Consider the following 21,332-nt stretch of genomic DNA (forward strand, 5'->3'; position numbering starts at 1 on the left):
AACCTGACAACACTCCTTCGTCCAAAGATTTTGGCATGGAATGTATTTCCATTACAGTTTAATGTTAACAATTCATTCCAACAGCTAAAAAACTATGTCTATAATACTATTTAAATAGTTTGTTCATATTTTTGACTTAATAAAAAAAATAGTTTGAGCTACTACTTTCCTAGTCCTCAAAAAAAAAAAATTCAGAGAGACACCAACTTTTGAATGAGTACCTTAAAAATGTGTATTTCACCTGAGAGCAGTAATGACTCCAAGGAAACACACAGCGTGACCACCTTTCCCTCAACCCCACAGAAACATGTTCACACACTCAACTACAGCCCCAAACAGAACTTCTGCAATGTGACCAAGACAAGGTCAATCCCAAAGGCTGGTGTCCCAGTGCTTGCAAAATCTGACCACACACAACTGAATTCCTTCTTGTTTTGGAAGAGGTCAGTCTGCACCTCAGCTGAATGATGACTCCAAGAGCTTTGTTAGGCCTCCAGAGGAGTGCTTTCAGCTTTAGTGAGAAGCTGACAGGGTGACTGAAGCCACCACAAAGGTGAATTTACCCAACCCTTCCACTGCAGCTTCTTCCCCCAGCATCTGGGAAAGGCAGTAACCTCTAGAAGCATCAATCCACTGAGGGGACCCCTGGATCAGACTCTGTTCTGTTCCCAAAGGAATGCTTGCTATTATCCATAGTACCACCCAAATATTCTGTTTGCACCTCAGTGTCTTCCTCCCAAGACATGAACCCAGAGACTTCAACTAATGCACAAGTGATTTTGAGGTCTGATCAGTTTCTGAAGCTGAGGACAGGTTCCTACTCGAGCAGAAATGCCTTACCCTTCACGACTGGCCAGAAGTGGGTTTACACCAAAGTCTTCAACACCCCAAGGACTTGCTGACCCCAGAGGTGCTGGGGCTGAGGTGCTCCTTCTACACAGCAGTTAATCAACCCTCAGTATCTCACTTGCACCTCACATTTTTACATAAAGCAGAAGTGTCCAAACCTTCAGGAAAAGCACTTTTTAAAGGAATAGTCAAAAGAGATGGACACACATTTGAGAGCAACTTACCTAATTAGCTTCATGATGCCCATCACACATGTAAAGCCCAAAGGCAAGGGAATCTCAGATACAACAATTTGGCTGAAAGCAGATATAACTCACAGGAAATAAGTTTTAAGAACTGGTTTCTCTGTTACAAGAGATTCTAGAGGAGAGCAATTAATACCCAACAAGTGACTGGTTTTTGGCAACTCAGGCTTGGTGCCCTTAAAATAAGCAGATTTTTTTAAAGCTGTTACATTGCTGTTACAGTTAAGATTGTATTTGGATGAGCTCCTGGGGTACACAAATCACCTACTTCTAAACAGGCTTATGCATGTTATAGACTAAACTTCTTAACTTACAAATATTTATTTTGCTGTTTCCAGTTTACAATGGTAAAAAAATGAAGACTTCACAATGGGTATAAATGGGAGGTAAATGTATTTTTAAAAACAGAATAAAAAGCTGCATGTTAAAAACTGGCTCACAGACTAATAAATACATACATCAAAGACATGAAATTTTCAGCAGCTGGTTTTAAAGAGAAAGGAATTGGGAAAAAACTAGCTGTCCAGACTCCATTCTGGCTCTGTGGTCTATGTACTAAAAATATCTGCAGTTGAAAAACAAGTTAACAGAGGAGTAGAATCAGCTTTGTTGCCTATTTTCTTTTTTAAAAATTAAGCTACTTCCTAAAAGTGTGGTGTAAAACCTAGAGAAACTATTAATTTCTTCATGCACTTGATGACATTGAATTAAAAAAGAAATTATTTTAACCCAGAAAAAATGAGTCATTGCATACAGTAAGGACAGCCTTACTGCAAGTTTTCTACAGTAGAAGTATTTCTAGAAATACACCAGAAATTACTTTCTTATAACAAAATATACAATTATGTGTTGGATCATCATTGAGTTTCAATACTTAGGCAAAACAGAAACAGCTACTGTGAAGTTTCAAAAAAAACCCAAAGAAACTCAACTCCGAAGAGCAGAAAGATGTTTTGACGGCTGTGGAGATGCCAGAAAGCAATGCTGGACACCAGGAATCTCCAGAACAACTTCCTTTCCAAAGTGATGTGCAGTTTGTGAATTAGATTGTGAGAGAAAACTGATCCTGTTCTATGGGCTTCTCCACCCAGGCTCCAAGTCCTGCCTTCAGGAATGCTTTAAACAAACACTCTTTAGCAGTTTGATACTCAGTGGCTCCTTGCTTGGTGTCGTGGTACAGGTTGGGCTTGAGGATCTTTGAGCGCAAGCTGGAGGAAAGCTGTGGGGTTCAGAGACAAGAGAAGGAGAGAGACAAGACCTTATTAAGCCAAACAGCACCAGAGTGACTGAGTTATTTAAACAGCTGATATTCAAACAAGGTAAGGATCTATCAAACTAAATGCTGAGGCCAAAAAGGCACAGACATACTTCCTGGAAGCTTTCTTTCTGAAAGTAAAGAGTGAAACCTCAGCAGAGAAAATGGGATTATTCTTCCAAATAAATTGAAATGCAAAGGCAAGCTCAAAGGGGACAGCATCCTTTGCTTACTCAGCTATAAACCAAGGAATATGCATTTTGGACCACACATCATCATATTAAAAAGTCAGTTAGCAAAACACATTGTTCTTCTCCATTACTGCATGGAGCAGCAGTTGCTCATGCCTCAAGTTGCACCGGAGGAGGTTTAGATTAGATATTACGGAAAAAAATTCACTGAAAGGGTTGTAAAACATTAGAACAGGCTGCCCAGGGAAGTAGCAGGGCCACCATCCCTGGAAATCTTCAAAAAACGTGCAGATGTGGTGCTAGAGGACATGGTTTAATGTGAACATGGTGGTGGTGATGCATCAGTGGTTGGACTTGACAGTCTTAAGGGTCTTTCCAGCCTTAATGGTTCTAACATGGGGCTCAGCTTAAGAAAGGTTGAGAAAGTGCCTGCTGAGTAGAGCAAGCACATGCAGGTATTTCCCTAAGCCTTAAGAAGAGGCAATCTTTGCCCTCTGGAAGCTGTACCTTAGCATGGATGCGCATCCAGCGGCTGTAGAACGCATGCTTGCAGAGGCGCGACGCACGGCCCATCTCATCCTTGCCAGTTGTAGCATTAATGACTTCCAGACCAGAGTCTCCTACTGTCCAGTTCACACTGAAGTTCGGGGCTTTCCCTGGCTGACGGGCTTCTGCATTGCTGATACCTGAAAGAAAAGTGATGTTTAATGATGATAATAAACACAAATGCTTGACTTTTGGTTTTTTATTGGGAAGTAAACAGTCTTAGAAGCAGATCTTTTATTTTGAGGGCATTCTCCTGCAGATTTCTCACTGACTCATAGAGGTAACACCATGAGGTAACAACAATGAGGTAACACCCTCGTTCTGGCTAAAGTGTTCTCTAGTTCTGCCCTTCCCAGCAGGCCAAGTGTGCACCGCTGGAGAAAGCAGCCTCCTCAGCAGAGAGGATCATGGAGAGCTCTGTGGCAGGAGTTCATGGGGTTCATCTCACTTCCAAATGCATGTGAAACTATGAACCCTGGAAGTGTTCATGGCCAGGCTGGATGGGGCTTGGAGCAACCTGAGGTAGTGGGAGGTGTCCCTGCCCATAGCAGGGGGTGGAATGAGATGGGATTTACAGTCCCAACACAAACCATCCTGTGATTCTACTGAAAGTGAGCCCCATCCTCAGCACGTTCCACAAAGCCAGAACTGGCAGGCATTTGGGTCTTGCAGCATAAATCCACTGTGTTCTAGCTGACTCCCCACTTTACATGTCCAGTGTTGCACATTGAGCCTAGAGATGGGGAACCACAGGACTCCAAACAGGACTCAAATCACTTTGCCCAGCTGTTAAATTATGTGACACCTTCCAGCTATGGCTCTATCTGCAGGGGTGGGGAAGCAAAGCCACCACAATCCAACCCAAGTGCAAATCGATTCTGCCCAGGGCAGGATTTATTCCCCACAACACCACAGTGCTCAAAGATGGGCTATACATAATGAAGGTCACAGCAGCTGCTGCCATGCACGTGTGACAACTCAGACATTTCAGGGGTGCCAAAACTCTATTTAAGATGTCTGTCACCTCACCAGGAAAGAACAAAGCACCAGGGCAATTTGTTCTTTCTAGTAAATAAAAATCCCACTTCTACTTCAAGGCAGCTCTCGCCAAGAACCTATTTCAAGTCTGCTCCACTCTTAGGCCGGGCCCTATACTTAATAAAATCTAAAGAATTTGTGGAAATTGAACATAAGCAACACAGCAGGATGCATTTCTGGCTGATATCTGGAACACAACCTGATACAGCTGGGCACCTGGGAGCAGGACTGATTCACGTGGCTCAGTCTCCTGGCACCTCTGGGCCCAGCAGAGAGTAAGCAAGACCTACAAGGTCAGAATGACACAGCAAAATTCAATTTGCTTCCTATCATCAATTCCTCATTTAATGAACAAGCCCTTTGAAATATAAACCATTGAAGCTGTTGTATTTTTACCCTTGGTTTGGATCAGTCTTGTCACTGTAAGAAATAATTAACTGAATAATAACAGAAAATAACCTACTATTCCCCATTTTCTTAAAATATAAGCTGAAAAAACTGAGAATTGGGACAAAAGTTGGTTTTACCAAAAGTACTGAGGCAAAAGTGCTAAAAAATTGATGCCACGTATCAATTTTTGTCTTTTTTTTTCCTCTTTAATTTAATGACATGTATACTATTACCTTTTCTTTCATTTCATACACTATTAAACAAGTACAGGGATCAGAGGTCATCAAGTATTCCAAAACACTTGTGATATCACAACTAGACCCACAAGCACATGAAATAAAGAAGAGAAAGTTGAACATCCAGTATGTACTACATTTCCATTGCAATATGATTCCATTCCTTGGTTTTTGATGAACTAATTAAATTAAAAAAAAATAAATAACCAAAACCAACCCATATTTGGATTTTCAAATAGATTTAATTAATAACAACCCATTCAGCTGCTTATTTGTAGGCAAGAACCCTGGAGTGATGTCAAAGGAGTCCCTGATGGTGGATCACAAGTAGCATAGACAGGGAACAAAAGTCATCTCAAAATCAAAGCATTTGATAAAACTTTAGGTGGGTGATATCTTCCCCCTCAAAATCTAGACATGAATATAGCACAGTATGCTGAGATTGGAAACAGAAAAGAAATTTACAATAGAAAATCAAATATTTTCCTCTTCTTTGAAAACTAATAGAACTAGAGCTATTTAGAGAACATTGCTCAGAACTTATTGTTGAATATTATTACAAAGGGATATAATAAACAAAAGCAAATGTCACAGCTTTTTGTGCCAGTGCTTATATAAATAATAAACTTTGACAGTTCTTTGAGGAGAGAGCAAATACAACCTTCATTAAAAAGGACATAGAAAGTTAGAAAAAAACACCAATGTGAACAGGAGGATAAGGTACCAAGGGAACAGCCAAATAAAAAAATCACCAGAAATTCTGCTGAAGGTTTTATTTTTGTCTACCTTAAAAACAAATTCATTAACACTTGGATAAAGATGGTATCTCTGGGAAGAGTGAGCACAGCTGGAGACCCTCCAGCTCAGGGCAGACCTGGGATGTGTGGTGGGGGGAAACACTGAGGTAGAATCGTTGACGATACTGAATTATTTTTAAATATCAATAAAAGGAGAAAAAAGTAGCAGAAAAACCTCACATACTGGGTGTGTCTAAGCAATAAAAAGGCAGATAAAATTCCTCACATATTAATATAAAGCAACACATATTAGGAAAAAACCCAAAGCAATTTTGCACAAGGAGTGCTGGACTTGAAGCTTGATATTAGCATTCAGGAATGAGATTTTAGTTTCTAATACTCAGTTCTACCAAAAGGTCAGGTCAATCACCAACAGTAATTAAAGTGAGTGTCAGGAATTATTAGTGAAGGATCAAGGAAGTGAACAGAATATATGCCACTACATGGACTAGTACTGCTGCTTTATCCTGAATATCAGGTACTGCCCTGGTCTCACTAGCACAAAATTGGGTCTGCAAAATGATCCTTACATGAAAGGGTCTCTGTACAAGGAACAGCAAAGTAGACTAAGACACTTCAGCTTGCAAAAAATAGGACTTATGTAGGAAGGAGTATCTTGGAGGTATAGAAAACTGAGTGTCATGGCCACTGCTTATGGCCTGGATCCCACAGAGCACTGAGGAACATCTAATTGAGTTAATTAGCAGAAAGGAAGCTCCTTTGCACAAACTTTTGCACAATCCACAGTCCTCCTTAATCAAGGAGGCTGTGGATGGCAAAAAGTTGAAAGCATTTAAAAAAAATGGAACCACGAATGAACAAATAAAAGATGTGTTAAGGATTTCTAAACACAAAGATCTCAATATCTGACTCAGGCTTCAGCTCAGGTGAACTCCTGCATGCCCACCTCCCACAGCAGCCCCCCCTCAAAAAGAGTCTGTGGAGGTCACTCTGCAGATGGGCAACTTGATATTGGCTGATTTATCCAACCACCCTCACTCTGATTGAGAAATCCAGGTTTTTTTCAGATTATTCTAGAAATTTACAAGATTTGAACCTGTCTTCTCTTCAAGTGGGGTGGCCACCTCTCAGGGAGAGCTCAAAGGCACCCTGAAAGGCTGGATCCTGCAACCACAGCTTCCAAGAGTCAGCACCGGAGGGAGTTTTCTATGAATGGACAGATTTCCTGCATCCCTCAGCTGAAAAACACCTGCCTCTGGTATGTGTGTCCCCCACTGGAACTGAATATATGGGGACATGTTAGTGGTGGACAGGGCAGTGCTGGGCTAATGGTTCAATTCGTTGATCCTGGGGGTCTTTTACAACCTTAATGATTCTATGATTCAATCTGCTGGCAAAAGGTGTAAGTAAAAACTGTCTTATAAAGAAAGAAAGATGATGAAAAGACAATTTTTAGCAGTACAAGCAACATCTCAAAATAATTTTGACAATGCAGGTGCCCCAGCAGACATAAAATTTGCTTTGTTAGAGGAAGAAAACCTATTTTTACAGTACTTTCTCAGCTAAACGGGCAGAAGAGTGGGGCAAGACAGCTATTTCTGTTCTAGTTCATCCCCCTGGTGGAAATAAATCACAGAGAAGTGTGTGTGGTACAAGAAAGAACACAGAGACAGGTATTTCTGCCATGTTTGTTCTAGGTAAAAATACACTGAAAAATATGAGAATCCAAGAGCACATGGGCAGCTACACAAATGTCCCAGCTGAATCAGAGGTCAGAAAATCAGCTTTCAGAATGAACCAGTGAAAGAAAACACATCAACACAGTTCTCTGCCCAACCTCCTAAAGAACCTTCCTGTACATTTTTGAGATGTGTATTTTTGTGTAAACTCAACAGCTGAGAACATTTCCAAACTCTCTCTGCTGCACAGCAAGTCCTGGCTCAACTGTTTAAACAGATGGCTCTATTTCATGGGGAATAGATAATAGCACGATTGCAGAAAGATGATTTTTCAAGAAGACAAGGTACTGTTATGTGCTGTGGAAAGGATAACGAAAACGCTTCTCACCCTACCTCAAACCTGCTGTCTTGAAGGACTGATAAAAATTCCCCAAAATCAGGCAGAAACAGTCCATACATCAGCTACTATGCTCCTAAAACTATTAGATATTTGTTCCAGAGTGCTTAAACTGTTACTTACTTGCTAATATAAGGACAAATATGTTATTTAATATCTTTATACATCCAAGTTCAGGGAATCCTTATTACCTTTCTTACCTAAAGATATACTTATTGCTCACAATGCTTTTTTCCCCACTAGCTCCCTAAATCTTTTTTTAAAAATTCATGCCAAACTTTAAACATGCTTTAAAATGATGAGCTCCTTTTTTCCCCCCTGGAAAATAAACATGCCAAAAGCTAACCTCTACAGAACAAAGCAATACACACAGTGAGAGGGAGGATGAGATTTCTTTTTTAAAGCCTTGAGAGCATTACTGCAACAAGCCATTTTAGAATTTAAGACAGGTGAGGTGTTACCTCTGTCTATTTTGAGTTGATTATTGACCTAGAAATTGTGAACCAAGTGTCTCTATCTTGGCATACTGATAGATGAAAGGAACACTCAACAAAAATCTGAAATGCAAGAGAAGTGACAGTGAGTGCCAACATAGAATTCCACAGGTAGGAGGAGGTTTCCCTAACCCTTCAACACTTCACATCTTCCTAGGGCATGCTCCAGACAGGAATGGCGTGAAAACTCATCCAAAGTTTTATCCCCCAGATCTTTCCAACTTTTAAAGGTCCTTGCTGTGGTATTTCTGACTGAGTATCTGTATTATGTTTTGACCACAACTTCTCTATTGTAAGCAGCAAGCAGTTTACTCACAGCACACAGTTTGCAAGGTTTTGAGAACTACAAAATCACAATGCTACTGCGACAGACTTAGTTACCGGCACGGCCTTCTCCATTAGATACTTGCCACTAAGTAAAGGTCTGTTGAGTGTATAAAGAGGTGGTAGATCTTCTATCTCTGCTATCCTCTGGTATACGGCTCTGGATAGATGATCCCCATGATATAAACTCCCCAAGATGATGCTAGAGAAGTAAATTGGCTCCACAAAGAGGCTAAGTAAGGCTCCTTGAATACCCAATACGTTCCACCTAAGAGGGAGGGAAAAACAAAACAAAACAAAAAACAAAAAAAACACTTTCTTTTTAATGGAACAAGTAACATCTGCCAGACATAACAGCAGTTAATCACAATGGACCAGACTTTCAAACCTTCTCCTGACCAGCACATGATCATGGTAGCATAAGCTGTGACACCTGCCAGAATTTCAGACATCAGCTTAGGGGATACTCAGTGTAATCCTGAGTAAAATGACCTAAAAGAGGAGCAGACTCTGTAACTTGTACCCCTGCTAACATGCCTGGTGATGCACTTTCCAGCACTCATAATGCCAGAGATGGACAGAATCATTCAATGGGAGAAAGCCAAACTGTGAGATTCTCCACCAGAAACAGCAGCTGATGCCTGCAGAAGACACCTGGCAGAGAGAAGAGCATCCTTCTTAGAGCACAAGAAGGATTGTCTGCAAGACCTCCATACCTCACTAGCACAAGGAAAGGCCTGTCCTTCAAACCCCAGCCCAACTGCCCACATCCTGCTGACAGAAAGGGCACGTGCACTGGCTTGCCATGTCCATGGGCAGGGACAAAACTGAATATGAAAACTGAAAACATGCAAAGAATGCATACAGTCTTTGCTCCCTTTATCTGCTTCACAGATTCCAAACATAAACACCCTGTCTGAGCACTGTGATTTACACTGGATCAGGTGTGGTGGCAGGGGTGTAGAATGCCTAGGAGCAAAATCCTCATTTTGATTCTTTCTTTTTAAATTGTGTTCATTTGATAAAGTTTGGCTCTCAATGTCTCTGTAACTGTCACACAAAATACTTTTGAAAACCTCAGTGTCTCTTGCAGAGTATTTTCACTACCTTGGTCTGAGGAATACTGAGGCACCATGAAAACAGCGTATTTCAGTCTTGGAATCCCAGAATGGTTTGGCTTGGAAGGAACCTTAAACATTATCTAGTTTCAAATTCTGCCAAACTTCCACTATCCCAGGTTGCTCCAATCCCTGTTCAACCTGGTGTTGGAGCCCAACTGCAACAGCTGGACAGAAGCAGCAGGAAGTTTCCTTTGGTGCTTGGATAAAACAGAGGAGCACACCAGAAGCTCTCATGCTCCCATAGAATGGTTGTCCTTAATAAAAAGCTCATGCTATACCAGGTTTCACGGTTCTTCTAGGAAAACAGGGAATTCAGATGCTGTTAACAGTGTTTCTTGCAGCTTGTGCTGGGCAGGTTACACATCAGCATCCTTTCAGGCTAGAAACTCCACACCACAGCTGTTTCACTACTGCAATAACTGAACTACACAGGCTGGCTTCAGGACTTGCAACATGTTTTGTTTTAAAACAAAGATTATAATCCAAAGAAACTACTTCTTTACATATCTTTACTGATGATGAAAATGGAGGCAATATTCATTCATTTACTCACCTGTCATAAAAAAGCTGGCCCTAATAAGTGAGTAAAAATACTGTGCTAATATATGAGGTGTATTTTACATGGAATAAAGGCATATTTTTAATAAGACTGAAAACACAATCAGCAACCAAGTGTCAGAGTAAAGATATCAAGTGAAAATTGTTGGTTCCCAGGACCAATATGCCTTTCTGACTGCTAAAGACACAGGTAATACTATGGAAGTAACATCTGGAAAGAATTCAAGACTGAGCATTGCAAACTGGGGTTTGCAGACAAGGCACATCACATTTTACATAACATGATCAGTGCTTAAGTGATGATAGACATTTTAAAATAGGCCAAAGCACTCCTCTGGCAAGCCCTTACTTCCTAAATAAACCCTCTGCCAGACCCTTTTCCTTACTTCTGACTTCAGTATTTCCAGAGCTCATTGTTTTGCTGCTTCCTCCCACACTCGGTGACCTTTTCTGGCACAGAAAATGAAAGCTGGCATTTGTCTTGTGAACTTCTGATTAGAAGAGGAGGAGGAGGAGCGAGGACAGCTGAGCAAGCCTCTGAAAAGAGGACTGTATGAACTGATATTACTGGGCACAGGCCTTGTTTTGCTGGGTTGTGCTGAATCTCTTTTGCCACTGCAGCACACGCTCATGCTGGGCTCAGAGCAATGGGCCTATGCAAGGACAGAAACCACTCATACAACCAAAACCCTTAATATTCATTAGCCAGGGTTGGGTAGTGGTTAGGTTTAAAAACTAGCTTTAAATTGCATCATCATAATAAAAGAACATATACTCCTCTACAGAAATGTATTCTTATATCAGAAGCTTATATAAGGTTATAGTGAAGAGAGATAAACATGAAACCCAAAAGAATCACATCACTAAGGCTGGAGGAGCCCTCTAAAATCAAGTCCAACCGCTAGCCTTGTTCAGCACCATCCTGCTCATCACTGATCCCAGGTGCCACAATTCACACACCTTTTGGACACTTCCAGGGACACTCCACCACTTCCCTGGGCAGCCTGTTCCAGTGCCTGTTCCAGGGCCAAATTTTTCCCCAATATCCAACCTGAACCTCACCTGGCACAGCATTTCCTCTGGTCCTGTCCCTTGACAGCTGGGAGAAGAGACCAACCCTTGGCTAACTCTGCCCTCCCATCAGGGAGTTGTGGAGAGCAAGAAGGTCACTCCTGAGCCTCCTTTCCTTCAGGCTGAGCCCCCCCAGATTGCTCAGCCTCTCCCTATCAGATTCATGGTCATGTTCTGCAGATCATAGCAGAGTGAAAGAAAGGACTGCATAGAGACTTGCTTCTTGTTCATTTTTTATACTGTACTTCTGTCAAACAGGAATATCTCACTTCCATTAGCATGTATGTATGTATGTATGTATGTATGTATGTATGTATGCTCAAACAACTTTTATGAATATAAACTGAGAAGAAACCACCACCACAAATCAGTTTACAAAAGGCCACCAGGCATCACCTCCAGAAGTGGCAAAACTGCCTTGTCCTCCAGTTTACAAACACAGATTGTCAGAACTCACACCAGCAACTGCTGCCAATATAGCATTAACCTTTTCTGAAAGCAGTATTTCTTTTTGAAATTTAGGGGCCAAATGCTGTATTTCACTGCAGTGCAGGGCAGAAAAAGCAAAATGCACTAGAGAAAACTTCAAGTCAGTGTTGTCTCTCCAGTGGACCAATTAACAATGGATTTTTTTTTTTTTCTTCACATTAAAAATAGTATTAAAAAAGAGTTAAGTGAAATGACTTAAAAGTAGCTTACAAACCCAAACCTGGGTGCTAAAGAACAAGCATGAGCAGAACACAGGAATGCTGCATCACATCAACAGATACTGAAATGCCTAAAGTAAGGCATGTAAAGCAGAGAGTTGCAGATGGAAAAGAATACCCAGGGAAGCAGGCAGGAAAACTCTTCCAGTGTAAACCTTCTCACTGGAAACACCTGAGATGCTTGTCTAAGGTAAGCAAAAAAATTGTCTCATGATGCTATTTAACATATTCTGAGTGTTCTGGTTTTAAGTTACTGCAAGAATTTTTTCTGACAACCTTCAAAAACTTAACCTTAAAGTAAAACTGATATGTAAATTGCAAGCTCTTAGATTGGTATAAATAGCCACAAGATTTATGTTCAAACTGCTAATGCACAGGTGCCCTGTGATTTGAGCTGGGGTACAGCTAACGTTGATTCCTTCACTGTTGGAGCAGAAGGACAGTGTTGGGAAATGCTCCTTCAAACCAGTACATCCCAACACCTTTACAGGCTCAACCCCAATTTTGGCCTTTGCAGATGCACATGAGTTGTGTTCAACTCCTGTCAGTTTACACAGATGACACTCTCTGTGTACTGTGCTCACCTGATGTCTTATAGATGAGCACCTCAGTGGGAAATCTGAATTTTATACATTTATCATACTCACTGGTTTTCTTATTCTATATGCACTACTGTAAACCTTGTTCATAACAGTCTGGAGGATGGATACACTTCCTCAACCTTTCTGCTGTTCTCAAGCACACTGCACTAAAAAAAGAGGGTGGAGAAACCAGAGACTGGCACCAAATCAAGAGGAGTCCTCTCCTCCTTGCTGTGTTGTCACATTTCTGCTTTGGACCACCATCTGCTCAGGGGCATCTACAGCGGATTTTGGGTTCCTAAAAGGTCTGTGGATTTCTTCATGAAATGCAGCTGATTTCCCAGCTCTTGACACATGAGAAGGTAAGCAAAATTTAACTCTCAGCAACACTTTCACAGTGTACTGGTAGTACCTCTTGCCAAAAATAAAACCAGTTAAAAATACACGTACCAGGTAAAAACTTTCCTCTGAACTTTCCAAACTCAAAAGGTACAGAAATTCTGTTATTCACATTATTTTAGAAAAAAAGCAGAATTGGAGGAGTCCTAGCAGCAGTAAGTCATAAACCTGATGTTAATATCAAACATCTTAGTTTCTAATTTTTATACAGAGAGCAGGATGGGACAGGGGAGTCACTATTTGTGACCCACAATGGTGCCTACATTGAACTGTGTAAAAATTCATCTCAGGAAAACAAGAGTCTCCTGAAACTACTCAAACAAGGCAAAACCTGACAAGTGTTTACAGTTCAGAGAGCTTCTCATATCAATATTGTTTATAAACAACAATTACTATGAAGAAATGACAATTATTTAGTTGGCACTTTGTTTATCACAGGTTTTTACTTGCAACTGATGGCAAGCAAGAGAAGGTGTCACTATGGAAGATGTAGGACTATCCCAGAAAGCACTTTTCCTTCTGGCATGCAGAAGGCACAACTTTAAACCTGATTTCTCTGTTTCCTGAAGCGATTAATTCTCTATGATCACTCCTCTTTAAGAGCCATAGCTGTAAACAGGCAGCAATATCTTTACAAGGAGTGAGAGCTTCCTTTAAATCAAGTGGCTGGCTCAGCATCCCACACTAGAAATCCTAAGTGCAGGAAGTCTCTGGTCTTCAACAGTAGCTCTTCTCAAAAATACCATTTTAAATTTGCAGTTACAGACATGAAAAAGTTTTCCCCTTGTAGCTGCACTGAGGCAGGCAACCACACAGCTTTAACTTGTCCCAGCTTTTTTGGCATTCCCTGGATTTGCTGCCTGTATGTTGGTGAAGACAGAGAGGTTATAGTTTATGACTTAAATATCTCCATGAAGGACCTTTGCCTATTATACAAAAAAAACCAGCAAAACTGTATTAGAAAAGCTGCAGAGAACACCACTATGCCCTGAGTAGGCCTGACTACACTGCTTGCTGATGAAGATAAAGTAACAACTCAGGGATGGGGGAGAGGAATACATTCCCAGAGGGATCAAGCTTAGCACCTTCAGGGTGGAGATCACAGATCCGGGGCTATCAGCTGCCAGACTCGCACAGACCCTCGCACCAAAACAGAGGGAGAGGCTTGGGGTGTGTGGTGGAAAAGGCTCTGCTCAGAGGCAGTGAACACCCATCCCACGCTGTGCAGGCAGCTCAGCTCTGGGGCCCCTTCACCCTGGGAGAAGCTGCATCCACGTGAAGGACAGCAGAGGAGGTGTCATGGGCCATCAAAGGTCCCCAGACCCTGCACCAGAACACTGCAGATGATGATGATGATGATGCAGATCCAGTGTCAAACTTGCCCCCTACAACAGAGGCACGTGGGCATTCCCACCTGCCCAAAATTTATATTAATCCACTGGATTCTATACTTTTCAGTGTGGCATGGTGGTGTGGCCGTGGTAGGGGACCCTCACCACCAGGACCAGATGGAGGGGAGCAACAAGATGTCATTGGGACCCTTGGAAGAGTGATACAATCCTACCTAACCCCTGTCACTCTCCCCCTGTCTCCCTACCCACCATGCACACTTTGTTTTCTATTTCTTTCTTTTCCTCTTTTTTTCTCTTTGCCTCTTTTACTATTAAATAAAAGATACCAATTTTTTGGCACCAAATCTAACCTCATTTGATTTTAATCACGTTTGCTGGATATTTTTTGAATATTCAAAGTTCTGTCCATTTTATAGAGAAAGACTTAGCTTTCTTGGCTCTTCTGGGTTTAAACCAGATCGTGACATATATGAGCTTAGTTGGAGAGGTTCCATAATAGTACACCTTGGGTAGTCATTTCTCACCACCTCCCCTCAGGTATTTCCCCTGGGTGCAACACAGCCACTGTTCATCCAAGTGGTCACTGCCATTCACATCAGCTACTGTCACTGGCTTAACAACTGGTAAGGAGAAATGCTCACTTTTGGGGACAAAAAGAGGAAGATCGAGTTACAAATGTCTGTTTGGATTTCCCACTCTGAATGAGCACGAAACAAAGCCAGTGGATGGGCATGTGATGTTCTTTCATACAAGAGATTATCAGAAAAATATTTTCTCTTCTTTGAAGTAGAAGAGCACCAATGACTTCCCTTTTAATAACTCAACCTAGAAAGTTTTTCTCAGTTCCTAGAGCTTTTCTAAGAAACTATGTGAAAAGGAACTTTGCACTTCTCAGCAGGACATTTGCCATTAACCAGAATGTTTAATGAGAAGTAATTATTTGAAACAAAAAATATGGGCAGAAGAACACATCAAAAGAAAAATGACAGAAATCAACATTGTGAAGTACCATGGCACCAGGCCAGGATACATTTAAAACAAAGGCATGTATATTATTGTTAACTCTGCTGAGAAACCACCCTAACACCTTACTGCAGAGCCACTAAGCTCTAACACACCAGGACAATCCTGTTTTAATGCTTCCAGTCCAAGTGGGATTGCGTTCGTGGCCCTCCCACGTTTCTCACAACTTTTCTTGGATGTTCCTACCAGGTCTAAGAGGGTGCTGGGCAGCACACTACAACAAAGCACTCAAAGGCTAGAAACAGCAACTTGGATTATATAGATAATCCACACAGATGAGGCAGTTCAGATATAAGCAGTTTGATACAACTACAGCCCCACACCCCAAATTCATCCACATCTTTCCCAGGCTGTGACTGTGAACCTTTGGGAAAGCTCAGTGGAAATTCCTGGGACTGAGGCATACTGGAGGACTGATTGCTGGACACTCTGGAGCAAGGCACTCTTTTAAATGTAAATGTTCAAAATACATCAGGGCAATGTAAAAAAAATAAAATAAAATAAAATAATAATAGGAAGATGAAAATTTGGGCCTCCTTACCCGTCATACAGTCTTTGTTCTGTGTCAAGGGGTTCTATTTGCCTCCTTCACTGGCACAAACAAAATTATTCCCATTAGCCCCAAGGAGAGGTGACAGCTAGCTATGGAAGCGAGAGATGGATTCTGTTCTGCATCACACAAAATCAACAAAAGAGTCAAATGTGTTCTAGCTCAACAACTGGCTTTTTTTATATATATTTGCAATGACAATGTGATAAAAGAATGTGGCATGAATCCTAAGTCAGGTGGTTGGGAGAAGCCCCTGGCGTGAAACTGGGGAATTTATTTGGTGAATTTTACTGAAAATATTAAAAAAGAAGCTGAAATGTCATTTCTGTAGAATTACCTTTCCCCAGCTGCCTGTCCTAGCTTCTGAAAGGCCCAATGCATTTATGTTAGGGGTATTTAACCTAAAATAAAATGTTTTCCTTCAGCAGACATGCTGACTACTTGAGACAAGACTAAAGGAACAAAACCATTATATAACCTTCCTCCTCTATTTTTCATTTGGCATATGCAGTTCACAAGAATAGTTCCAACTTAATATCTTTAATAAACTTTGAATCAGGCTAACAGTGACTTGAGAAAACAGCAGAGCTCTATTAATGAAAACATATATAACATACATATAATTAAAAATAACTGAAGTATCATTAGCTGAAAAACTTGGCATTTCTCATCTACTTTGCAAGTCCACAAAGGCTTCAAACACAAAGACTCATTAAAAAAAATTATGAAGTTGCAACTCTCCCATACTTCCAATGCTTGTTAAAGAATACTACTGATGAATTTTTTCTGTCCATTTATGATTTTGAAAACAAACAAGAAAAATATTTTGATCTTTGTCAAAAAGAACAACAAAAAAGAAATTTGATGAAATACAAATTAAAATATTGTTCTGGAAACAAAATATTTAATTTCAACAAAAAATTTAAAAGCTATAATTAAAATTCTAGAGTAAAACTAGAAGTGCCCATCAATTAGGAATTTTTAACAGGCACACTTTTCACCATAAAAAATAATAAAAATCTAAACTATGTATGGAAAATGAAGGCATCTTTAGTATCATGGAATGATTTGTGCTGGAGTAGATTCCAACCTCATGCCATGGGCAGGGACACTTGCAACTAGGCCAGGTTGCTCCAAGCCCCATCCAACCTGACTTTGAACATTTCCAAAGATGGGGCAAGGACATGTATCGCCAGGAAATCAGAAGAAAACATCCAAATATAAGTAATGCAATAGATTTATTGTACTGTTTTCCTAATACTACACTACTTTAGGGGAAAAAAATCTAAAACATTCCTCTGCTATTCCCCAGAGACAGAAATACAAATCAAAGCTGTCATGATTTGATGTGGCTGTAATGATACAGAATGACTACACCTTGACTGTGAAGCCAGCAAAAGGTCTGACACCAACTGCAGGTGAAGAATCAGAGCTTTATCACAGGGGTGACAGCCACCCTCACACTATGTCTAAGCAGTGAGATAAGCCCATCAATTCCCTGCTCATTCATCGCAGGTACCATGCACTCCTCCTCTCTTGTAGGAATCACAGGATGGTTTTGGATTGAAAGACCTCTAAAGATCATCTTATTCCACCCCTCTGCCATGGGCAGGGACACCTTCCACTATCCCAGGTTGCTCCAAGCCTCATCCAGCCTTGGCCTTGAACACTTACAGGGATGGGGCAGCCACAGCTTCTCTGGGCAACTTGTGCCAGGGCCTCAGCACCCTCACAGGGAAGAATTTATTTCCAACATCCCATCTAACCCAGCTCTTCTTCAGCTTAAGGCCATTCCCCCTTATCCTATGCCTTCCTTCAGCAATAACATCAACAGCAACAAAACCAATCACTCAGTGTCTCACCTGGCTATCTTGTCACTGCAAGACATGGTCAGCAGCCTCTCTCCTTGCAATACCCCATCCCACGTCTGGATGGTGGTAGTGGAGCGCACAGGGATGGTCCCTTCCCCAGACTCGATTTTTGTCCGTAGCTGTCCTCTGGCTTTGCGGTTGGGATGTCTGTCCCCTTGGTCTGAAGGATAAAAACCACTGAGAATCAGCTGAGGAGCATTCTCAAAGGGTTTTACATTAGAATCACAATATGAAAGACTGGTTTGAGGTATTTGCCTGTAGTTACTGTTGGCTTGCATCACAGTTCCTACTGCTCCTGGCGATTCAGCTATAGCATCAGACACCTCTCACAAATACTGCCTTCCAAAACACACTGGCAGTTAAACCAAACTTTCACCTAAGGAGCAGTAGGAAGCAGGCAACTCTTGAGCTCAGCTCTGCGTGTTACAGAGTTAAAATGAAGTTAATGGACAGACTGTGGAAGGGGCAGATAGAGAGCTGCTGTTAAAAGATGGAAACAGGGAAAGGGGATGGTTAGTTCTGTAGGAATACTTGCTGACTCACTGGCTTATCTCAGTTAGCATCAGCCTCTTCAAGACCACAGGGCTCATCACTCTATACTGAGCTTCTACCACAGAGGAAGTACAGCTCAGATTTTTTTGGAAGAGAACTTAGAACACACTTCTATGCTAAAAGGAAAGAAGACACCTAAATTTTAACCATACCACTTGTACATGCCCCAAGAATAATTTAAGCTCCCTTGGGTGGTAGAGGACTGCTGTCATACCCTCTTGTGCTGCTTCATGGGGTGAGAAAATCCGAGCATCACCACAAGGAGATGTGCTGATATAGAGATGGAACTGCACATTCTCCTTCAGCTTAAACCCGCCTTGCTCTGATCTGATGAAAATGGATTTTTGCTGATCTTCTTTATTGCTGAAACAGAGAAGAAAGCTGGAGTCAAAACTGACATTAACATGGAAATAGGTGTAAGCTGGGCAGACATAATAGGCATTTAAAAAACACAGGATGGCTGAAAATTCTATAATATAAATCTAACAGTTATGACAATTAACAAAATCAAAGGATCATTGAGACAAATTGAAACAAAGAGCTGTGGCAATCCCAGGTGTCAAGAGCTTTCAAGAACTTAAATAAAATATCAGCAATCTTTACCCCACTTCATATTATTTTCATTTATACATTTACAGTTTAAAAAATTATTGCCAGTTACTTTCCCCATCCTCCCCTCTCATGACTGACACCTCACTGAATAAATGTTTTGTTCAACTCAAACTTGAAGGCAAAGGGCACGAGTTCTAAATTCAGCATCCTAATGCAACAGGACAAGTGCTTTACACTGAAATAATGAAGACAGATGTTTTCTGCAGACACCTTTTCAGCTCTGTAGGATCAGCCCATCACCTTTTTCCCTCCAGCTTACCTTAGGTAAAGCTCAAGCTGTGTGTACAGAAATTTCAGCAGACACCGTCGAGCTATAATTTCTGCGTGGCAATCATTTAGTGCAAGACCACGATCACTCATGTATTCACCATTAATGCATTTTGTTCCTGTAGAAACACTTATTACCAGGGCATCTTTCACATCTGTACCTGCCAAACAAAATTTCAGCAAGGACATGCAATTAACATCACAAATAATGCACTGAGTGATCTTCTTGCAGAACCGAAACAAGACTCTTTTTTTTTTGGTTGTTTGCTTCTAAAATAAGCAAGAAGAAATGCTTTTTCTTCTGATAATTTATTTAAAACGAAAGCTTCACTCAGCCATACCTCCCTGCACCAGCACCGTCAGTGGTTCTTATGAGAACTACTCTCATGTTGGAGTTCAGACAAGTTAAAAATTGGAAACCTGCAGGTAAAAAGTGCTGCTTCAAAAGGAATTATTAAAGCCCAAGATCCAAAGTGCTTTTTTCCCTGAGATTCAGGCAGTCAGCAACTTTCAGCTGTAGCTTCTGGCCACCTGTGCAGATATTCACTTTAGAAATCTGAAAGGCATTGGTTTATTAAAGCAGCAACATGTTATGGAAGGGTATTGAGCCAACAACAGGAAAGGGAAAACTAGGAAAAAAAGAAATGTAAATGTTAAATCATTGGAAAGATTACCAGTATAACATGTAGTTCTTCTATCCCATGCAACAGAAATTAAAAAGTATGTTAGGTGAGTGTTTTCTATATAGAAAACTGCCTTTATCACTCAAAAAATCCACCTTGCTGAAGGACTAAGAAAGACAGGTCAAAATGCCACTTAGCAAAACACTCAGGGGTAATAAGAGCGCAACAAGTTAAAATGAACCTGAGCCCAGCTCTGCCCTCCTGCCCACAGGGCTAGAGGAGAAGCACCAAGCTGTAACACAAGGCTTGCAATGGGGTCATTTAATTCCAAACATTCCCCAGACACGTATTCATTAAAAGATATTTTCTTATTCTGTGTAAAGCTGTTTCTTCAGTTAATCAAAAGGTATTCACATGTTAGTTAAGTCTTAATTCTTTGGCACATGACTCTTTTGGGAATTGCACATACAGAGCTGTAAATAGCATAAAAACCCATTAAATATCAGAAAACAAAATAAACAAAACTACAGCATGTTCCTCATGTATTTGGGGCTAACACAGTGTTATTACCAGATGGAGGTCTGGTTGTTGCTCAGCAGAGCTTGAGGAGCATCAAGGCTTCTTAAATCTCCCAATAGCCTGTGTGAGTGTGAGGGCAAGAGACCGGGGAGGACACAGCTGGGACAGCCTCAAAATGAATATTCCACCAAGGGTTCACATGGATTGCAGACAAAGATCAACCTTAATGTGAGGAAAACTCAGCAACAGCATGGTCATGGATTAATTTAGGGCAGAACTTCACTGTTTTGGGAGATTTGGACAAGCAGAGAGCTCATGTCAGCACCCAGGGAACCATGACACCACTGCTGACACGTGAACACCACTGCCATCTGCCAAAACATAAACTGCTTTCTTCAGAATATTTTTACTAAAATGACTGACATAGAGCACTAAGAACAAAATGTAGCAAGAATAACAAAGTGCAAAATTTTAAAACCTTGGAAAGGAGAGTTATTCTTACATAACATGCCCAAACCAGGAATACTGATGGGAAAAAAAATAAAATCCTCCCCAAAGTTTCACGATTAACTTTAAAACCTACATTTTGTGAGCTACTCAGATGTCTCAGGCAGAGGACTGGAACTCTGTGGAAAAAGAACTATTTGCAGGTCTAATTTTCCTATAAGTACCCGAGATTTAATTACTATATTTAGTCCACCTTCAAGATTAAACAGTAAAAATACATTTCAAATTGGTTGAATGAAAAAAGTTAGTTTACTAGATGTAAAGAGAGCTCTCATATTTAAGCATTCAAAATGCTACTTTTTTTAAAATGTACCTGTTGTCATGACAATTCCAGCAAGGACTTTTCGACGTGCATGTGGAGATGAGAAATTTTCTGTCAAATCACTGAATTTATCTACAACCAAGCGTGCAACAGCATCAGCTAACACCTGTAGGACCACACAGAAACACACATGAAAAACTAAAATAATAACTGAAAAATTACAGGAGCATGAAGTCATAAAGATTTACACTTTTAAATAATTGGACAAAGCAAATGAAGTGAGTTTTTATTGGTCACTTTAAAAATTGACATTGAGGCATCCCTTGCAAGTAGAAGCAGAGGTATGAATGCTCCA

General features: G+C 40.8%; 1 protein-coding gene across 4 annotated transcripts in view; it reads right to left on the reverse strand.

Moving 5' to 3' along the window:
- Positions 1-1,470: 1,470 nt before the first annotated feature.
- ADARB1 (adenosine deaminase RNA specific B1) overlaps positions 1,471-21,332 on the reverse strand; it is a 57,005-nt gene continuing 37,143 nt past the window's right edge. For all 4 annotated transcript variants that reach the window (XM_058839531.1, XM_058839529.1, XM_058839533.1 and 1 more), the window contains 7 exons: positions 21,029-21,143; positions 19,059-19,227; positions 18,402-18,550; positions 17,627-17,795; positions 8,489-8,670; positions 3,048-3,226; positions 1,471-2,313 (listed from right to left, as the gene is read on the reverse strand). In XM_058839531.1, the coding sequence (XP_058695514.1) occupies positions 2,137-2,313; positions 3,048-3,226; positions 8,489-8,670; positions 17,627-17,795; positions 18,402-18,550; positions 19,059-19,227; positions 21,029-21,143 (1,140 nt within the window). In that variant the 3' untranslated portion in view covers positions 1,471-2,136. The remainder of the gene's footprint in view (positions 2,314-3,047; positions 3,227-8,488; positions 8,671-17,626; positions 17,796-18,401; positions 18,551-19,058; positions 19,228-21,028; positions 21,144-21,332) is intronic.

This window comes from Poecile atricapillus, chromosome 5 (assembly GCF_030490865.1).
Source record: "Poecile atricapillus isolate bPoeAtr1 chromosome 5, bPoeAtr1.hap1, whole genome shotgun sequence".
NCBI lineage: Eukaryota > Metazoa > Chordata > Aves > Passeriformes > Paridae > Poecile > Poecile atricapillus.